The 16,072-nt window shown below is 35.4% G+C and overlaps 1 protein-coding gene across 1 annotated transcript in view; it reads right to left on the bottom strand.

Moving 5' to 3' along the window:
* Window positions 1–16,072, bottom strand: part of Pi3K92E (phosphatidylinositol 3-kinase 92E) — a 381,915-nt gene that overhangs the window by 116,813 nt on the left and 249,030 nt on the right. The window contains exon 13 of the mRNA XM_090402293.1: window positions 12,378–12,521. Coding sequence (XP_090258419.1) covers window positions 12,378–12,521 — 144 coding nt within the window. The remainder of the gene's footprint in view (window positions 1–12,377; window positions 12,522–16,072) is intronic.

The following is a 16,072-nucleotide window of genomic DNA, read 5'->3' on the forward strand; positions in this document are numbered from 1 at the left end:
AGAATAAGGTGTGCAAGTTATTGAACAAAGTCACTTCCTGGCCAAAAGAAACAGTCAACAAACTCAAACCCTTCCACGTTAAAACACCCAGGATATATGGAGCTCCAAAAATTCAAAAAAAAACAAGGTACACCTTTATGCCTTATTATAGATAGTATAAACAGTCCCACATATAAGCTTACTAAACATTTAACCAAACTACTAGTCACTTGCACAAGCAATTCTTCCTCTTTTGTTAAAAATTCTATCCATCTAAAAAGTATTTTAGAAACCCACACTTTAAAAAGGGGTGCTTAAGGATGAAAGCTGTATAACTGAGAGGAGACCTCCACATAGCCTTTAAAGGAATACAGAGAACCGACCAGGGCTTCTGATCTTATGTCCAATCCTCACCTTCTCATAGTGCACCCTATTGGGTATCTACCTGGATACTGAATGAACGAGGATGGGCTGGCAATTTGGGATTTAGCGGACCAAATTGTATTCTTTGGCCCAAAGAATACAATTTGGTATTCTTTGGGCCAAAATAATAAACCAAAATACAAAATGATGGTACAACATGACACAATTTCATGCCGGCTGGGGCGTTGCTTGATTAAACAAGGCTCCCGTTGTTTTCACCATGGAACCAGGGTGAACAGCGAAAAGTCAGCTACTGGAACAAATCTGAAAACACACCCCAACTCAACATCACCAGAATTAAAGATCAGTACTATCAAAATAAGAAGTCTGAATGGCAAAGAAATGGAGCTAGCTGAGGAATTACATAAGGAACAGATCGACATACTGGACGAACGAGGTGACTGAAACAAAAAAGACAAAAACTGGTGAGATCTTTCTAAGCAATAAATACAAAATGTTATATTCAGGCAATGACAACCAAGGAAAAGAAGGAGTAGCCATTGTATTCAACACTAAATATGAGGCTAATCTTCTTGAATTGCAGGCAGTCTCAAGTAGAGTGATATGGGCAAATATCAGAATGGTGAATTGAACAATGAGACTTATTTGTGCCTATAGTCCTACAGAAGGTTCTACTAAGGTAGAAGTGGAGGAATTTTTTGACGCTTTAGAGAAAGCAACTGACACAATGAAAAAGGAAAAGTTGGTCCTTGTTGGGAATCTAAGTAGAGTAGGAAATGCTTGTCAGAGATACAAAAATATATTGGGAAAATTTGGAGAAAAGAGCAAAGCTAATAATAATGGCAAATATCTGTTGGATTTCTGCTCAGGACATGGACTGGTTATTACTAACACCATGTTCCAACATAAAAATGTGCACTAATTCACATGGAGAGAAGAGGAAAGGAATAAGAAAAGTTTCAATGACTATGTTATTGTTGATAGTGATGCTTTCTTCCTGGTGGAGGACACCAGAGCGTACAGAGGATTTGAAATTGGAAGTGATCACTATTTAGTCTTGAGCAGGATAAAATTGAATTTCATATTGAAAAGAATGACATGTAAGAAAGTTTTAAAGCGAATAAAAGTTGAGCAGCTCTCAGATGTGAACTGTAGACTAAAATACACAAAGATTATTGAAGAAAAAATAAAAGAGTTTGAGAACAGGAACCAAACTTTGGAGATTCAGTGGCAAGCCTTGAAGAAAACCATGATTTGATTCAGCCAGAGAGGCATGTGGTGAGGTCTGCAAGGATAGGAAAATCAGAACTCCAATGTGGACACAGGAAGTTAAAGAGGCATTGAAATAAAAGAAGAAAGCATATCAAAAGTTCCTGTCAAATAAGTCAGCTTGTGCTCTTAGAGAATACAGAGGCAAATGTAAGAAAGCGAAACACTGTGTAAAACTAGCTAAACAAAAGTCATGGGAGGACTTTGGCAAGAACAAAGAAAATAAATATCAAGAAGGTGGCAAAATATTCTGGAGGTTTGAGAAGAAGCTTAGGAATGGAGGAAAGAGTGCTGTAAAACTAGCTAAACAAAAGTCATGGGAGGACTTTGGCAAGAACAAAGAAAATAAATATCAAGAAGGTGGCAAAATATTCTGGAGGTTTGAGAAGAAGCTTAGGAATGGAGGAAAGAGTGCTGTAAAAGGAGTTAGAGATGATAAAGGTGAAATGAAAATGGGAGAAAAAGCTATCCTTGGAGTATGGAGTAATTACTTCGAAAAATTGCTAAATGAAACAAGCAGTGATAGCACAGTGGTAAAAAACACTAAACAGGCAGACAGCAGTCAAGAATACATATCCATACTTGAAGTAGAAAAAGCCATCAAAGGCTTGAAATGTGGAAAGGAAGCAGGAGTATATGATATTCGACCAGAAATGCTGAAGTATGGTGGTATAAAAGTCTTACAGTGGCTGCACTGCATAGTTCAGAAGTCCTGGACAGAGGGACAAATTCCTGATGATTGGAGTAGAACTCTCATAGTACTCATATAAAAAGGGAAATAAAACTGAATGTGAGAATTACAGAGGTATTTTCCTGCTGAGTGTTCTTCGTAAGATTTATGCAAGTATACTTGAGAAACGGTTCAGAAGAATTGTGGAAGAAAAGCTTGCTGAAGAAAAAGCTGGATTCAGGCCAAATAAAATCTTCACTTTATGACAAATAGTTGAGAAAGCATGAGAATATAATAAAGATCTGTATTTGAGTTTTGTCGATCTGGAAAAGGCATATGGCAAGGTGCCAAGAGAGAAGCTATTCAATACGCTACAGTTATATGGTGTCAATTGGGCATTATATCAAACAATACTTACGTCTTTATTTCAGTTGTAAGTCAGCAGTTAGAATTGAAAGAAGTATAGGAAGATTAATGTTAAATCTGGTGTGAGACAAGAGTGTACATTATCCTCTCTGTTATTCATTATCTATATGGATCACATAATGAAGGAACGTGGTATTAAACATGATATCAAAATTGGAGATGTTAATGTCAGCTCTTTGCTTTATGCGGATGATGTTATACTTCTAAATAAATTTACTACAAGTCTAAACGATTCCCTGACTAAATTGAATAACTGTTGTAATAGATATGGTATGAAGGTCAGCAATGAAAATAGGCAGAATCATTGAAAATGTCAATTGCATTGTGAACGGAGAACCTGTGGAACAAGTAAAACATTTCAGCTACTTAGGAACGATATTTAGTGAAGATGGTAAATTAAATATGGAAATAGACAACAGAATCAACAAAGCTGGCATGGTAGGAAGTCAACTGAATAAATTCATATGGAATAGGAGAGAAATTAGTCGGAACACTAAATTAGCTGTATTATCAAGACAGTGTTCAAACCAGTTTTAACTTATGAATCTCTGAGAACTGGTTTAGAAGTAAAACACTTGACCAAAGACTAGAGACCACAAATATGAGAGTCCGGAGAAAGATTAGAGGCGTGAACAGATAGCATTAATGGTAAAATCATATTAAAAATGAGGATATTAGGAAAGAACTTGACATTGTCAGCACCTACGAATGCATTAGCAGAGCTAATCTCAGGTGGTATGGTCAATTAAACAGAATGGGCGAGGAAAGATTAGCAAAACAAGTGTTCTCTGCCAGGTTGGCAGGAAAATGACCCAAAGGAAAACCAAGAGATAGGTTGATTGATATGGTACAAAGAGCCTTAAACGATAGAAATATAAGATCTGTTAATGTTGGAGTCTTGACAAGTAACAGACTGATTTGGTGGAAAATTGTAGATAGGAAGTTAGTAATGATGTAAATTTATCATGTAGTACTATCATATCCTGTACACCCCCTTGAGGGTACATGGCAGGAATTTGATGATAACACTTTAAAAAGTTCAGACTTAATGGTAAGTTTTGATATCACCTGATTATTCACGGATGTACCATTGACTGAAACTCTTAACTTACTAAATTCACAATTTTCCCGATATATTTCAGCTATTTAAATTCGCAGTACTGGCAGGTTATTTTACATGGAAAGGGAAAATATACAAACAATTAGATGGGACAGCTATGAGATCCTCCTTAGCCAACTTCTACATAGAACATCTGGAAAAGCTAGCTATCAACACAGCCACTCTCAAACCTAGTCTCTGGCTACGCTATGTTGATGATGTGTTTGCTATTTGGCCACATGGCGCCCAGACACATTGAATACATTTTTAGTGCATCTAAATAGCCAGCATCCTAAAATCCACTTTACAATGGAACTAGAAGCCAATGACTGTCTGCCCTTCCTGGACACACTAATCAGACGTCTTCCAGAAAGTTTCTTATCTTTCTTGGTTTATAGAAAACCCACACAAACAGGGGGATATTTACACAAACAATCACACCATCACCCTTCTCAACAATATTAAAAACACTAACCCATAGAGCTAGAGAAATTTGTCCCAATGACATTGCAATCACTGCTGAACTTTCTCACCTGCATCACACCTTCCTGATCAATGGCTATAATTCCCATAAGATAGATAATATACTAAATGCTCCCCCAAAATCCCCCCCCCACTATCTACCACAAAAGACTACAACAAAGCTATCACCATCCCATACATTAAAGGCACATCTGAAAAGATATCTAGGGTGCTTAATAAACACCAACTATGCACCGTATTTAAACCTTATGTGAAATTGGCAGCTCTCATCCGTTCACCTAAGGACAGATTCTCTCCTTTATCACATCCAGGAATCTATGAAGTGCCCTATTCATGTCATCGAGCCTACTATGGACAGAATAGAACTGTGGACATCCGCCTCAGTGAACACAAAAAATATATCTGGCACTTTCGCTATGGCAAGTTGAGTCTGGCAGACCATGCTTTGAATACCCCTGCACACAGGATCAATTGAAAAAAAACTAAAGTACTGCACAGAAGCTTTTACAAGTCAGAGAGGTTGTTCCTGGAATCAACAGAAGCCTTGAAACATACATACTCCAAACTTCAACAAGTATGGCTGTATAAATCTACCAAAGATTTGGGAGACAGTCATCCTAAGACCAAATTAATATCTGTTTTTTTTTTCAAAAAAAAAAAACTTAGATGGCACCTAATTAGGACTTCAGTCTTTGTGTTGCACGCTACAATTACTCATACTAGTCCCACTGTTACACCGGATTGCAGTTGTCTCGCTACTGTAACAAACTTTGTTTGTGTGCTCTGAAGATGCTGGATATAACACCAGCGAAATATTAGCATTTAACTTAATAAATAGTTATTTTCTTATCAATCCATACCGTTGAAATCCAATCAACTTGTGAATGTAATCTAGCATATTTTGGACAGACAGGCCATTTCATGGGGAAAAAAAAAGGATTAGTGAACGTCATTATTACACTGAGTATTTTAAACCTCAAAAGTCTGGTCTTGTACAACATCATATTGAGACTAAACGTAGCATCCTTTGGAATGAGAACTTGTTTTCTGCATAGGAGCAGTTTTAAACATGAATGGCTTTTCAAAGAAAGTGCTGAAGCCTGTTACATTGGTCTAATTAAATTGAAATGACTGCTTCTTTCCCCAGAAAGTGTGGGAGACTTTCATCTTTCATAAATATCAGAAATGATTTATTATTTCTGATTATCAGAAATAATAAATCATTTCTGATATTTCATGCTGCCAGTCACTAACTAGATGGTCTGCTAGAGAGAATGAAGGAGTTTGCAGCTGATGGCTTCCAGTTTTTGATGGAAGTGAAGTGAGAGCAACTGGACAGTAGTTTGTTGGCTGACTTTTATCGAGTTTTTCTGAAATGGTCTGAATGTTGGCGTGTTTCTATGAAGAAAGGCAGACCAGTTGAGAAGAAAAGAACTGAAGAGATGAAATAACAACCCAAGAGTACAATTTCTTTGCATCTTTCATTTATGATTCTGCCAATGATGACCTCTATTCATTTCCATAATGTTTCTCATTAGAGAAATAAACAGAGTCATCTGTTGAGGATTCTGGAATGTTGAAATACTTTGGATACACTGAAATGATGCAAGGAGGACTTCTCAAAACAGTAATAGAAGGTAAAGTTCCTGACCCTGATATCTGTGGTCTAGTCTTTGCTTAACTCTTATTTCTGACCCAGTGTACTTTAGCTGAAATGTTTTACTTGAGCTATGGTTTCTCATTCAGGACACAGCTGATGCTTTCAACATTCCTCACCATTTTCATAGTCTTTGTTTTTTATTTATTTATTTTTTACTGCTCATTCTCATGTCAAATCTGTTACAGCAGTTATTCAATTTAGTTAAATCCTCAAGAATTATAGTGAATCTATTTAGAGGTACACTATAATCTGTTGAGGATTCTGAATGGTTCTCATTCAAGACACAGCTGATGTTTTTAACATTCTTCACCATTTTCACAATTTTTGTCTTTTAATTATTTTTACTGCTCATTTTCATATCAAATCTGCTACAGCAGTTATTCAATTTAGTTAAATCCTCAAGAATTACACTGAATTTATTAACAGGTATAATATCGTCCATTGAGAATTCTGGATATAGCTGTTTTTCTGACAGCAACTTATGGATGTGAAACTTACAACTGAAAGAAGTCTGATAGGAAAAAAGATAGCTGTTTTTGAGATGTAGTTACAGAAGGCTACTGAGGATATCATATACTGAAAGACAAACTGATGGGTACCAGAAAGGATCGGTAAAACTTTAAGGCTCCATAAGAAAGTTGAAATACTTTGGACACATTGAAAGGGTGGAAGGAGGACTTCTCAAAACAGTAATGGAAGGCAAAGTTCCTGGAAAAGAGGAAGGGGTAGACTGTCAATGAGATGGATAGAGATGGATGGATGATGTGCCTAGATTGACTGATCTTCAGAGAGGTGAAGCCTCCAGAAAAGCATACAACAGGACCACCTGGTGAGGACTGGTGTGGCATATCAGGGAGCAGTTAAGTGACCATATGGCATCTGATAATGTCCAATGAATAGATGATGTTATCATCTGCATATTTTAATATCAAGCCTAATGCCACTTACCTTCATAATGTGATGCACATAGATGATAAACAACAGTGGAGATAACATGCACTCTAGCCTCACAACTGATTTTTATATCACACCATCTTCCTGTATTCCCTTTGATCTAACTGTGTACCAATTTAAACATACATATATGACACTGCCTGATATAATGTCCTATATGCAGCATATAATTGTAGAGTTTTGAACAGCTTTTCTCTTGGCACCTTGTCATACACTTTTTCCAGATCTACAAAGTTTAAATACAGATATATCCACAATTTCTCGACTATTTGCCTTAAAGTGAAAATCTGACCCAAACAATCTGCGCTGAAATGTATTATTTAGCCTGAAATCAGCTTGTTCTTCTCTAACCCCCCCCCCTACAATTTTTCTTAGCCATTGCTCAAATATGCTTGCATAAATCTTACCTGGAACATAGTAGGGAAATTCATCAATAATTCTCATATGGAATTTTATTCCCCACCCTTTTTTTTAATAAAATCTATATTATGAGATCTGCATCCTAATAATTTAAACTGCACAATCTTTGCCTTAATCATAAAAATGTGTGAACTTTTTCACTCTCCCAATGTTCTCGGAAAGCAACAAACAGTAAAAAAACTTTTAGATGTTGGACAGATTCTTTGCAATCTTCTGAATGTAAGGAGAAATGAACCTTTCTTTTTTTTTTTTTTTTTAAAGAAAGAATAAATTTTTCTCTCTTTCAGTTTTGACCATCTCATTCCGGATAATTATGTATGGCTCAATATGAGAAAATTCCTAAACAAAGTCTTGAATGATCTATCATGGTTAGGATGAAATAACGACCAATCTTTGTGCCTCAGAAACAATTTCCTTCCCATTTTGCACTAAGTTCTTTTATAGCTTCTGTGTATAAGTATGTGTAAGAGGGTGTGCTAAAAAGCTGTGATAATCACCATGAAGGAATTGAGGTAGAACCATGTTTTAGGTGTTTATCAGAACTTTTCAGTCCTCCCTCATATAGATATATTGTGTGTACGTGTGTATGCAAGCTTTGATGTACTTTCTTTGTTGATGATTTCTTCTTCAAGGAAGTCCTCTGCATTCACTGTACAAATTTTTCCAAATCTTCAAACATCATCTCAAGGCTGATATTTTCTCCAAGCTATGCACAACTTCTTCAGGTTCTTTTTTTTGCTATTGTTCAATGAGTTTGAAATTAGGAATTCTGTGAGAATAAAATTTTTATGCTGATGACCATTCTTCTACACTTTACAATGTTATCCATAGCATCAATCTCTCTCTCTCTCTCTCTCTCTGATAACTCTTCCAGAATTTTTTTAACCATACAATTTATGATGTTGCAAGAACTATATTAATGACTGAAATACCATTAAAATGTAATTTCAATAGTATTTCAATGGCATACTTTACATCCATGTTATGAATGAGGAATAAAAATATCATGGCCACAAGTAGTATGGCAGTTAATGCTGGCTTACTTCCTCCATCAGCTGAAACATCAGTTTATGGCTTCATCTTAAAATTTATGACAAGCTGGTTGGATTCTTCTTCTTCTCTTCTGTCTAAGACAGGTTGAGTCTTACCCTTGAGCAGGATCTTCAAGCTCTTCTCTATTCCTTGCTGTTCAAGAAAGTTCCTTATATGTTCTGCATCCCAAAATGTTCTTTATTAATTTCAGCCAAGTAATTCTTGGTCTTCCGGATCTTCTTTTTTCAGTTGGAAAAGTATTGATTAGGACGTTAGGAAGTCTGTCTGCATCCATTAGACAATAATTCTTGTCTGACTATACTGTTTGTTTTCTTTTCTGTCCAACTTGTTCTATTTATTTTTCTTAAGCATTTCGTTTCAAATGCCAGCAGTTTTTTCTCCTCTCTTTTCTTAATTGCTCACGCTTCTGTTCCATGGATAACTGTTGGTATAATTATTGATTCATATAATTTGATTTTGGCTTGATTAGATATCTTGTTAATTTTCCAGATTTTCTGTAATTTTCCCATGGTCGTCCATCCTATCGCTATTCCTTGTTTGATTATTTCGAGTTCATCTATTGTTTCCATTAGTTTTGATTCAAGATATATGAAGTTGTCTGCTTATTCTCCATTTAGGGTGGCTGAGATGGTAGTTTTGTTCCTCCCTATTTTCATCACTTTTGTCTTTTGTATATTTATTGTCATGTCATATGCTTTACAGGTTTTGTTTAGCTTGTTTATCAACCTTTGTAGTTCATTTGGGGTTCTTGCAATAAGGACAAGATCATCCGTATATTTGATATTATTTATGTTTAAACTATTGACATTGATTCCAGGCTCAATGTCTGTTGCCTTATTTACAACTTCTTCTAGATATATGTTGAATAGGCATGGGGATAATGGGCATCCTTGCATTACTCCTTTTTGGATCTCTATGGATTCTGTTGTGAGTGTGTCCTTTTAAATTATTGCATTTGTCTTAGAGTAATATTTTATCAGAAACTGTATTATATATTTATCTATTACTTTTTTCCTAGTAGACCTTTAAGGCTTTCTCTATTGATGCTATCGAAAGCTTGTTTAAAATCTACAAAACAACAATATAGTTCTTTATGGTCTTTCCAACTGAGCTCCTAGTTGGTGCAATGTGAAAATCTGGTCTATTGTTGAATAGTTGCCTCGGAAACCAGCTTGTTCTATGCCTATCAGTTCTGCACAGGTGTTTTTTTTTTTTTTTTTTAGTTTTTTAATCTATTTTGTATAATTCTTACATATATTTTATAGGTATGGGAGAGTAAATTGATTGGTCTGTAATTTCTGCAGTCTCTTTTGTCTCCTTTCTTGTATATTGGGATGATCTTTCCAGCTCTCCAGTCATTTGGAATCTCTCCTGTTTCTAGTATTTTATTGAATAGGATTGTTAAATATTCTATTGATGTGCTGTCTCCATATGACCACAGTTCAGTAGGGATAGTATCAATGCCTGGTGCTTTATTGTTTTTCCATCTGTTTTATTGCATATCTAACTTCTTTTAAAAAATTTTGGGTGGTCATTATTTTCTTCTATTGCTGGCATTGTAGTTTTGTTTCCTTGGTGAAAGGTGGTCTTAAAATGGTTCCACCAGATTTTTCTTATATCTTCAATATTCCCGGTTTCAGTCATCTTGTTGTTTATCATTGTTACTGCATTTGCTGAGAATTCCTTTGTAATTTCTCTTATAGTGTCATGGAAGACTTTTAGGTTGTTTTGTTGGTATGCTTCTTGGCATTTCTTAGCTTTATCCATTTTTCTTTGGCTTTTTTGCACAGGTTATCAACTTTATTTTTAGTGCTCTGTATTTTTCTCTATTCTCTTCACTGTTTAGTTGGTTTACAAGTACCTTGGCCTCTCTTTTTTTCTTCTACTGTAGCTAGGATTACTTGGGTTATCCACTGTTTGTTTATTTTGGGTTTGGTACCTAGAGTGTATTTTGCAATTGACAACACTGTTTCTTTTCCTTCTTCCCAGTATTTTCCACTGTTCTGGAAGATGGAGGGTTTTAATTTCAAGCACGTCTGTTCTAACAATAGACTTCTGCTTGAGCTATCTTTTAGTTTTGATAGGTTGATGTTTTCTTCTTTTCTGATACTGTTTTTCCTGTTGAATTTTATCTTCACTTTGGCGGTTAATATTTCGTGGTCAGTGTTGAAATCAAAGCTTCTTAATGTTCATACATTATTTACTGATCTTTTCCATTGTTGAAAAGAGACAGCACATTATATAGTCTATGCAGTTCTTTATATTACCATCTGGGGATGTCCATGTATATTTATTATTAGGACACTGATAGAACAATGTATATGCAATCATTAGATTGTTTGCTTTACAGAAATAGAGCAATTTTTCTCCTCTGTCGTTAAGCTCTCTGTATCCAAATTTCCCAATCACATCTTTTTGGTCTGCTGTGAACTGTTCTATTTTAGCATTAAAATCTCCCATCACTATCATGAGTTCTCATCATCTTCTTTATACCTTCTTTTACCTTGTGGTGTTGACAGTTTTATTAATCATCGGACCTCAAACCGTTCACAAGATAAGGTGGTCAGCCCTATGCCCTGGTGTATCCTATGTCCTGTAGTGTTGAGTTCTCAAAGCCGGTTTGTATGCTTTATGGGATGAAAAATCCCAGAATAAACTGGGGAAAAAATCCTACTATCCACGCCCAAGACCGGCTAACTTGGCTATGGCTGAGGAAGATCCTTCAGCTACTCACGTCACCAACAGGAATCGAACCTAGGACACTCCTTCCCCAGGCATAATGAGTGCCCTGTTTTTGAAATTATCTATTTCCTGTTGTAGTTCTTCATAGAAATCTGCTATTTCTTCCTCTGAATGGTTACTGTTTGGTGCATATATTTGGATTATTTTAATTGTTTGACCTTTTACTTTTGCTTGAAAGTTGACTGTGATTATTCTAGGAGACACTGGTTTTATTTCAATTAATAATGCAACTCCTTCTCTGTGTACATTATCTTTTCTTCCTGAGTAGTATAGTCTTCCTTCTGATAAATCCATGAATCCATTTCTGCACCAATGTCTCTCTGATAAACCTAAAATACTCCATTTCAGTCTATTTAAAATTTTTCTGGACTAATTGCAATTTTCCAGGTCGGTATAATGATATTATGTTGAGGGTGGCTACATGTTTCATGTCCTTTGCTGACCACATTGCTGATTTCTCACCTACTCTATGTAGTTCTTCGAGTAGGAACATCGGCCGTAGTAACATAATAATGCAGCCAGCTTGCCATGCTCTGCTACATCCTTTGGTCCATGGCTCTTTATTCTTAATTCAGAGCAACCCGTTTGGGTTTCCCCCATCTGTCACCCTGGGGGATGCACCTGGTAGGAGTGTGGTCTCCCCCCACTGGATGGATTACTGAAAAAAAATTTTTTTGTCTCAGAAAGCACAATCCAGCAGATTTGACCATAATTTTTAATGCATTCAAAAAGTAAAGGGGAATGCAGGACATTATGATAGCATAGCAGACACCCACTGTACTATTTTGCACAACCCTTGAGGTTACATATATAATTGATGACAAAACATAGCAAGTCCCACTGTGGCATGTTTGTGAATGTCTTAATGCCACAAATGTTTTCATCATTCAGTATGAGACCATCACCACCCTGCTTGCTGGAGGTCTGAAGCAGCCTGAAAAAGTTCCATGTTTGTCCTCAAAAGCAGGATTTCCATATTATCTAACCCTTATCCCATCCATGCAGTATGAAACTGCAAACTTCTTTTTTTTTTTTTTTTTTTTTATTGGTGGGATTGTGACTGTCATAAAATAACAAATAAAAACAATTATGATGCATATCTTAAAGGCCACAATTAAATAATGAAATATATATATTTCGTTATTTATTCATATATTATTTCACTATTAAATATTTTTCATTATTTAATATATACACACAGACAATGAAAAGTTATATATACACAGACAAAAACAAACCTCAAAAGCCAGAACAGCCTATGTCCAATATGTTGATTATTCAATGCTCTTTCTAAAAGGAACTCCACAAGATCACAGTGCAAATAAGATTCATGTTTAAGAGCTTGAACCAGTTGCAAAAGGTATAAATATAAGTTCTCATCACTACAAAAACACAAACAAGAACAAAAAAAAGTATCATTGTATAATAAATACATTTACTGAATCATGAAGCTTGGTAATTGTTTCACATCAACAGATATGTTCTTCACTAGACAGTTTCAAAAATTCATTAGTAATGGTGACATGCCTGCAAATAAACCCAGTGTATATGCTTATGTTCATGTATTATGCTTCAGTTGAAGTTTATGTCATGTCTGTAAATAAAAGCAACATGCTCATACAGAGCTTCCAAGGAATTCTTAATGTTATGTTCATGTAAATTGTACTGATGTCATATAATCAAATATTGCTGAAGGAAGCAGTCTTTCACTGTACTTTCCTTGAATCCTAATGGTTACAGAATCAACAATTCTATTGCAATGAATATTGCATCATGAGTTATAATTTTCAACTGTTATTCTATTGTATTCTGTCTCTTTAAATGTTCACACTGTGAATGGTCTTGAACCTAGACTAAAACCTTTTGCTCTTAATAAACATTTATTTTGAAATATAATTTATATAGAAATGCAAGAGGAAAGAACTGTACATTCTAATTGAATTCTGTAATTCATTAAATATTATATAGAATATTTATATATAAATAATAGGAAGATATATTTCAAATGAATTCCATAATTTATTTACTTAGAATATGATGTCTTTCTCTTACATTTTCATTTCTTAATATTTGCATAAACCTGGAAATGAGAGCAGGTCATTTTGTGAGCAGATAAGAGCAGCCAAGTCGGTAAGGAGTTTGAAAGCAGTACAGAGATTATATTTCTTTGAAATTCTGGATATATATATATATATTTGGGGGGGGAGGGAACCACCAACTTACATAAAAATTTAATATTTATTAAAAACATACTTTGGTTTGAATTACTGATTTAAATGAGTGAGACTATATATATATATATATATATATATATATATATATATGTGAATATTAATATGGTTGGAGTGACTATAACACCGAGATTAAAAAGAATAAGGTTTAATCATTTAATCTCGGTGTTATAGTCATTTAAACCATATTAAAATTCATAACATTATTAACCGAGTAAATATGAACTCAAATACAGTAAAAACCCTGTTTTTACGTTCCCACAATTTATGTCATTTTTCGTTGGTCACGTCTTAAGGCCTATTCTTACGATATATTGTTTTCCCGCCATTAACAACTTCATGTGGACATTATTTCCCATGATTTGCGTCCCCCCCCTCGGGTGGCAATACTGATTTTTGAATCGATTTTGCTCATTCAAATCGATTTCTGTGGAAATCCGTGCATTTCTGTTCCCAGATAGAGTTGCTTTCGGATGTAGTTTCGTTTCCGTGATGACAGAAATGAAACTACACGTTTGCAGCAGTGATGAGCGATATCGTGATTTTTCAATCACAGTACGAATTGATATCGCAGAATTTCTGCTACATAATTTAGCGTGTGATAGTTGCTTTCAAGTTGCGGTGGTGGATGATCCATGTTAGTAACATGGAGAAAAAAGACAGAAAATGAATTTCGGTAAAAGAAAAGATGGCAATTCTGTGGCGTGTAGATTGGCATGCCGGAACACGTGTGCATTTAGCAAAAGATCTTGACCTCTCCGTGTCCACTTTGAACACGATAGTAAAAAACAGGTCAAGCATTGAATTCAATGCAAAGCAATCTGGCGCTATGTCAAAAAAAATGAAAATATATCCAGACATCGACATACGATAAATTGGATAAACTTTTGGCAGAGTGGTTTGTTTCTACAAGAGCGTCGGGTATTCAAGTCTATGGTACTATACTCTGAGCAAAAGCCCTTGAATTTGCTGCGAGGTTGGGGATTAATGGTTTTACTGCGTCAAATGGATGGATTGATCATTTCAAGACGCATCACAATATTGTGTATAATCAAGTGTGTGAAGAAAGTAATAGTGTTGCAGGGAAAACTGTAAACCAGTGGAAACATGAACTAAAGTCTATTTTACTCAGGACTACGAACCGAAAAATATTTTTGATGTTGATGAAACTGGGCTCTTTTATAACATTCTGCCAAGTAAAACATTGTTTTTAAGGAGAGAAGTGTCATGGTGGAAAACTCAGCAAGCAGAGGGCAACTGTTTTGCTCATGGTCAATGCTGGTGGATCAGAAAAATTACCTCTACTGGTAATTGGTAAATTTAAAAAGCCAAGGTGTTTCAAGAATGTGAAAAATCTGCCTACTACTGTATGGTGCCAACAGCACAGCGTGGATGACCAGCAGCATCTTCACATCCACCATGCATGCTCTGGATGCTAAAATGGGAGGAAATCACTGCAAAATACTGCTACTGCTAGACAAATGTCCTGCACATCCTAAAGATCTACAGCTCAGAAACTTTAGATTAGTGTTCTTTCCCCCTAATTGTACAAGTGAGCTTCAGCCATCATCCATGCATTTAAATGGAAATATAGAAAAATGCTTGTTGAAAAAGCTATGTTTATGCATGAATAATAGTATGGACCCAAAACAAGTGATTACATCAATACTTGATGCCATGGATTATGTGGCCAAAGCATGGTTGCATGTTACTCCTGAAACCATATCCAACTTTCCGGAAGGCAGAAGTTACATTTGTGGAAGAGGAGGAACAACTACAGGAGGAAGAAGAAGATATGTCAGAGCCAAACAACTGGTATGTGATGGATGAGCTTTCCTCATTTCAAAACTATGTTGATGCTGGTGTGATCACCTCAATGGTACCAAGTCTAGAAGGCATCCTTTCCAACCACCTCGGTGAAGAAGAGGAGGAGGAAGTAGTGGTTAAAGAAGACTGTGATGAAGAATCTACTGTTCCTACTAGTAAAGAATCAATGAAAGCGATCTCTGTTTTGAGGCAGTATATTGTAAGTGCATAAGGAGATGATGGGGCACTTAATGCTTTATACACTGTGGAGAGACAGGTGGAACTAATAAGAGTGCAGAAAAAGCAAAAACAATCAACAATTAAAGATTTTTTTAAATAGATAAATATAAGTAATTGTAAATTCATTTATTTTCAGTTATTAAATTTTGTAATCTAGTATGTAGACTCACATACTAGCAGTAAGTCATCTTTTAGCCTTTTTTAATGTTTTTTTTTTTTTTTTGCATTTCCTGCTATTTACACTTTTTTCCATCAGTCCCCTGGAAAGTGTAAAAAAGGGGTTTTACTGTATATATATATAAAATATTGTGCAAATATGTAACTAGTAACGACATCAAATATCATCATCATTAAATTCCTGACATGTACCCTAAAGGAGTATATAGGACACTATGATAGTATTGCATGAATGTTTTACTTGTTCTATAGGTTCTCCATAATCTATTCAAAGAGAACAGAGGTGACCAGCAGGTGCAGTACAAAACCCAAGCCAGGAGGGTGACCAATAATATGGCAAGAAAGCTGAAATCAAAGTATGAGAGGAAATTAGCAGCACATGCAAAAAGGTAATCTGAAGGAGGTCTTTCAGTACGTTGCAAGAAAAAGGAAGAATGTTTATGGCAGAATAATTTTAATGAATGCTGATGGTGGGGTAA

This window comes from Typopeltis vanoorti, chromosome 2 (assembly GCF_054136105.1).
Source record: "Typopeltis vanoorti isolate ZY-2024b chromosome 2, IOZ_Tvanoo_1.0, whole genome shotgun sequence".
Taxonomy (NCBI): domain Eukaryota; kingdom Metazoa; phylum Arthropoda; class Arachnida; order Uropygi; family Thelyphonidae; genus Typopeltis; species Typopeltis vanoorti.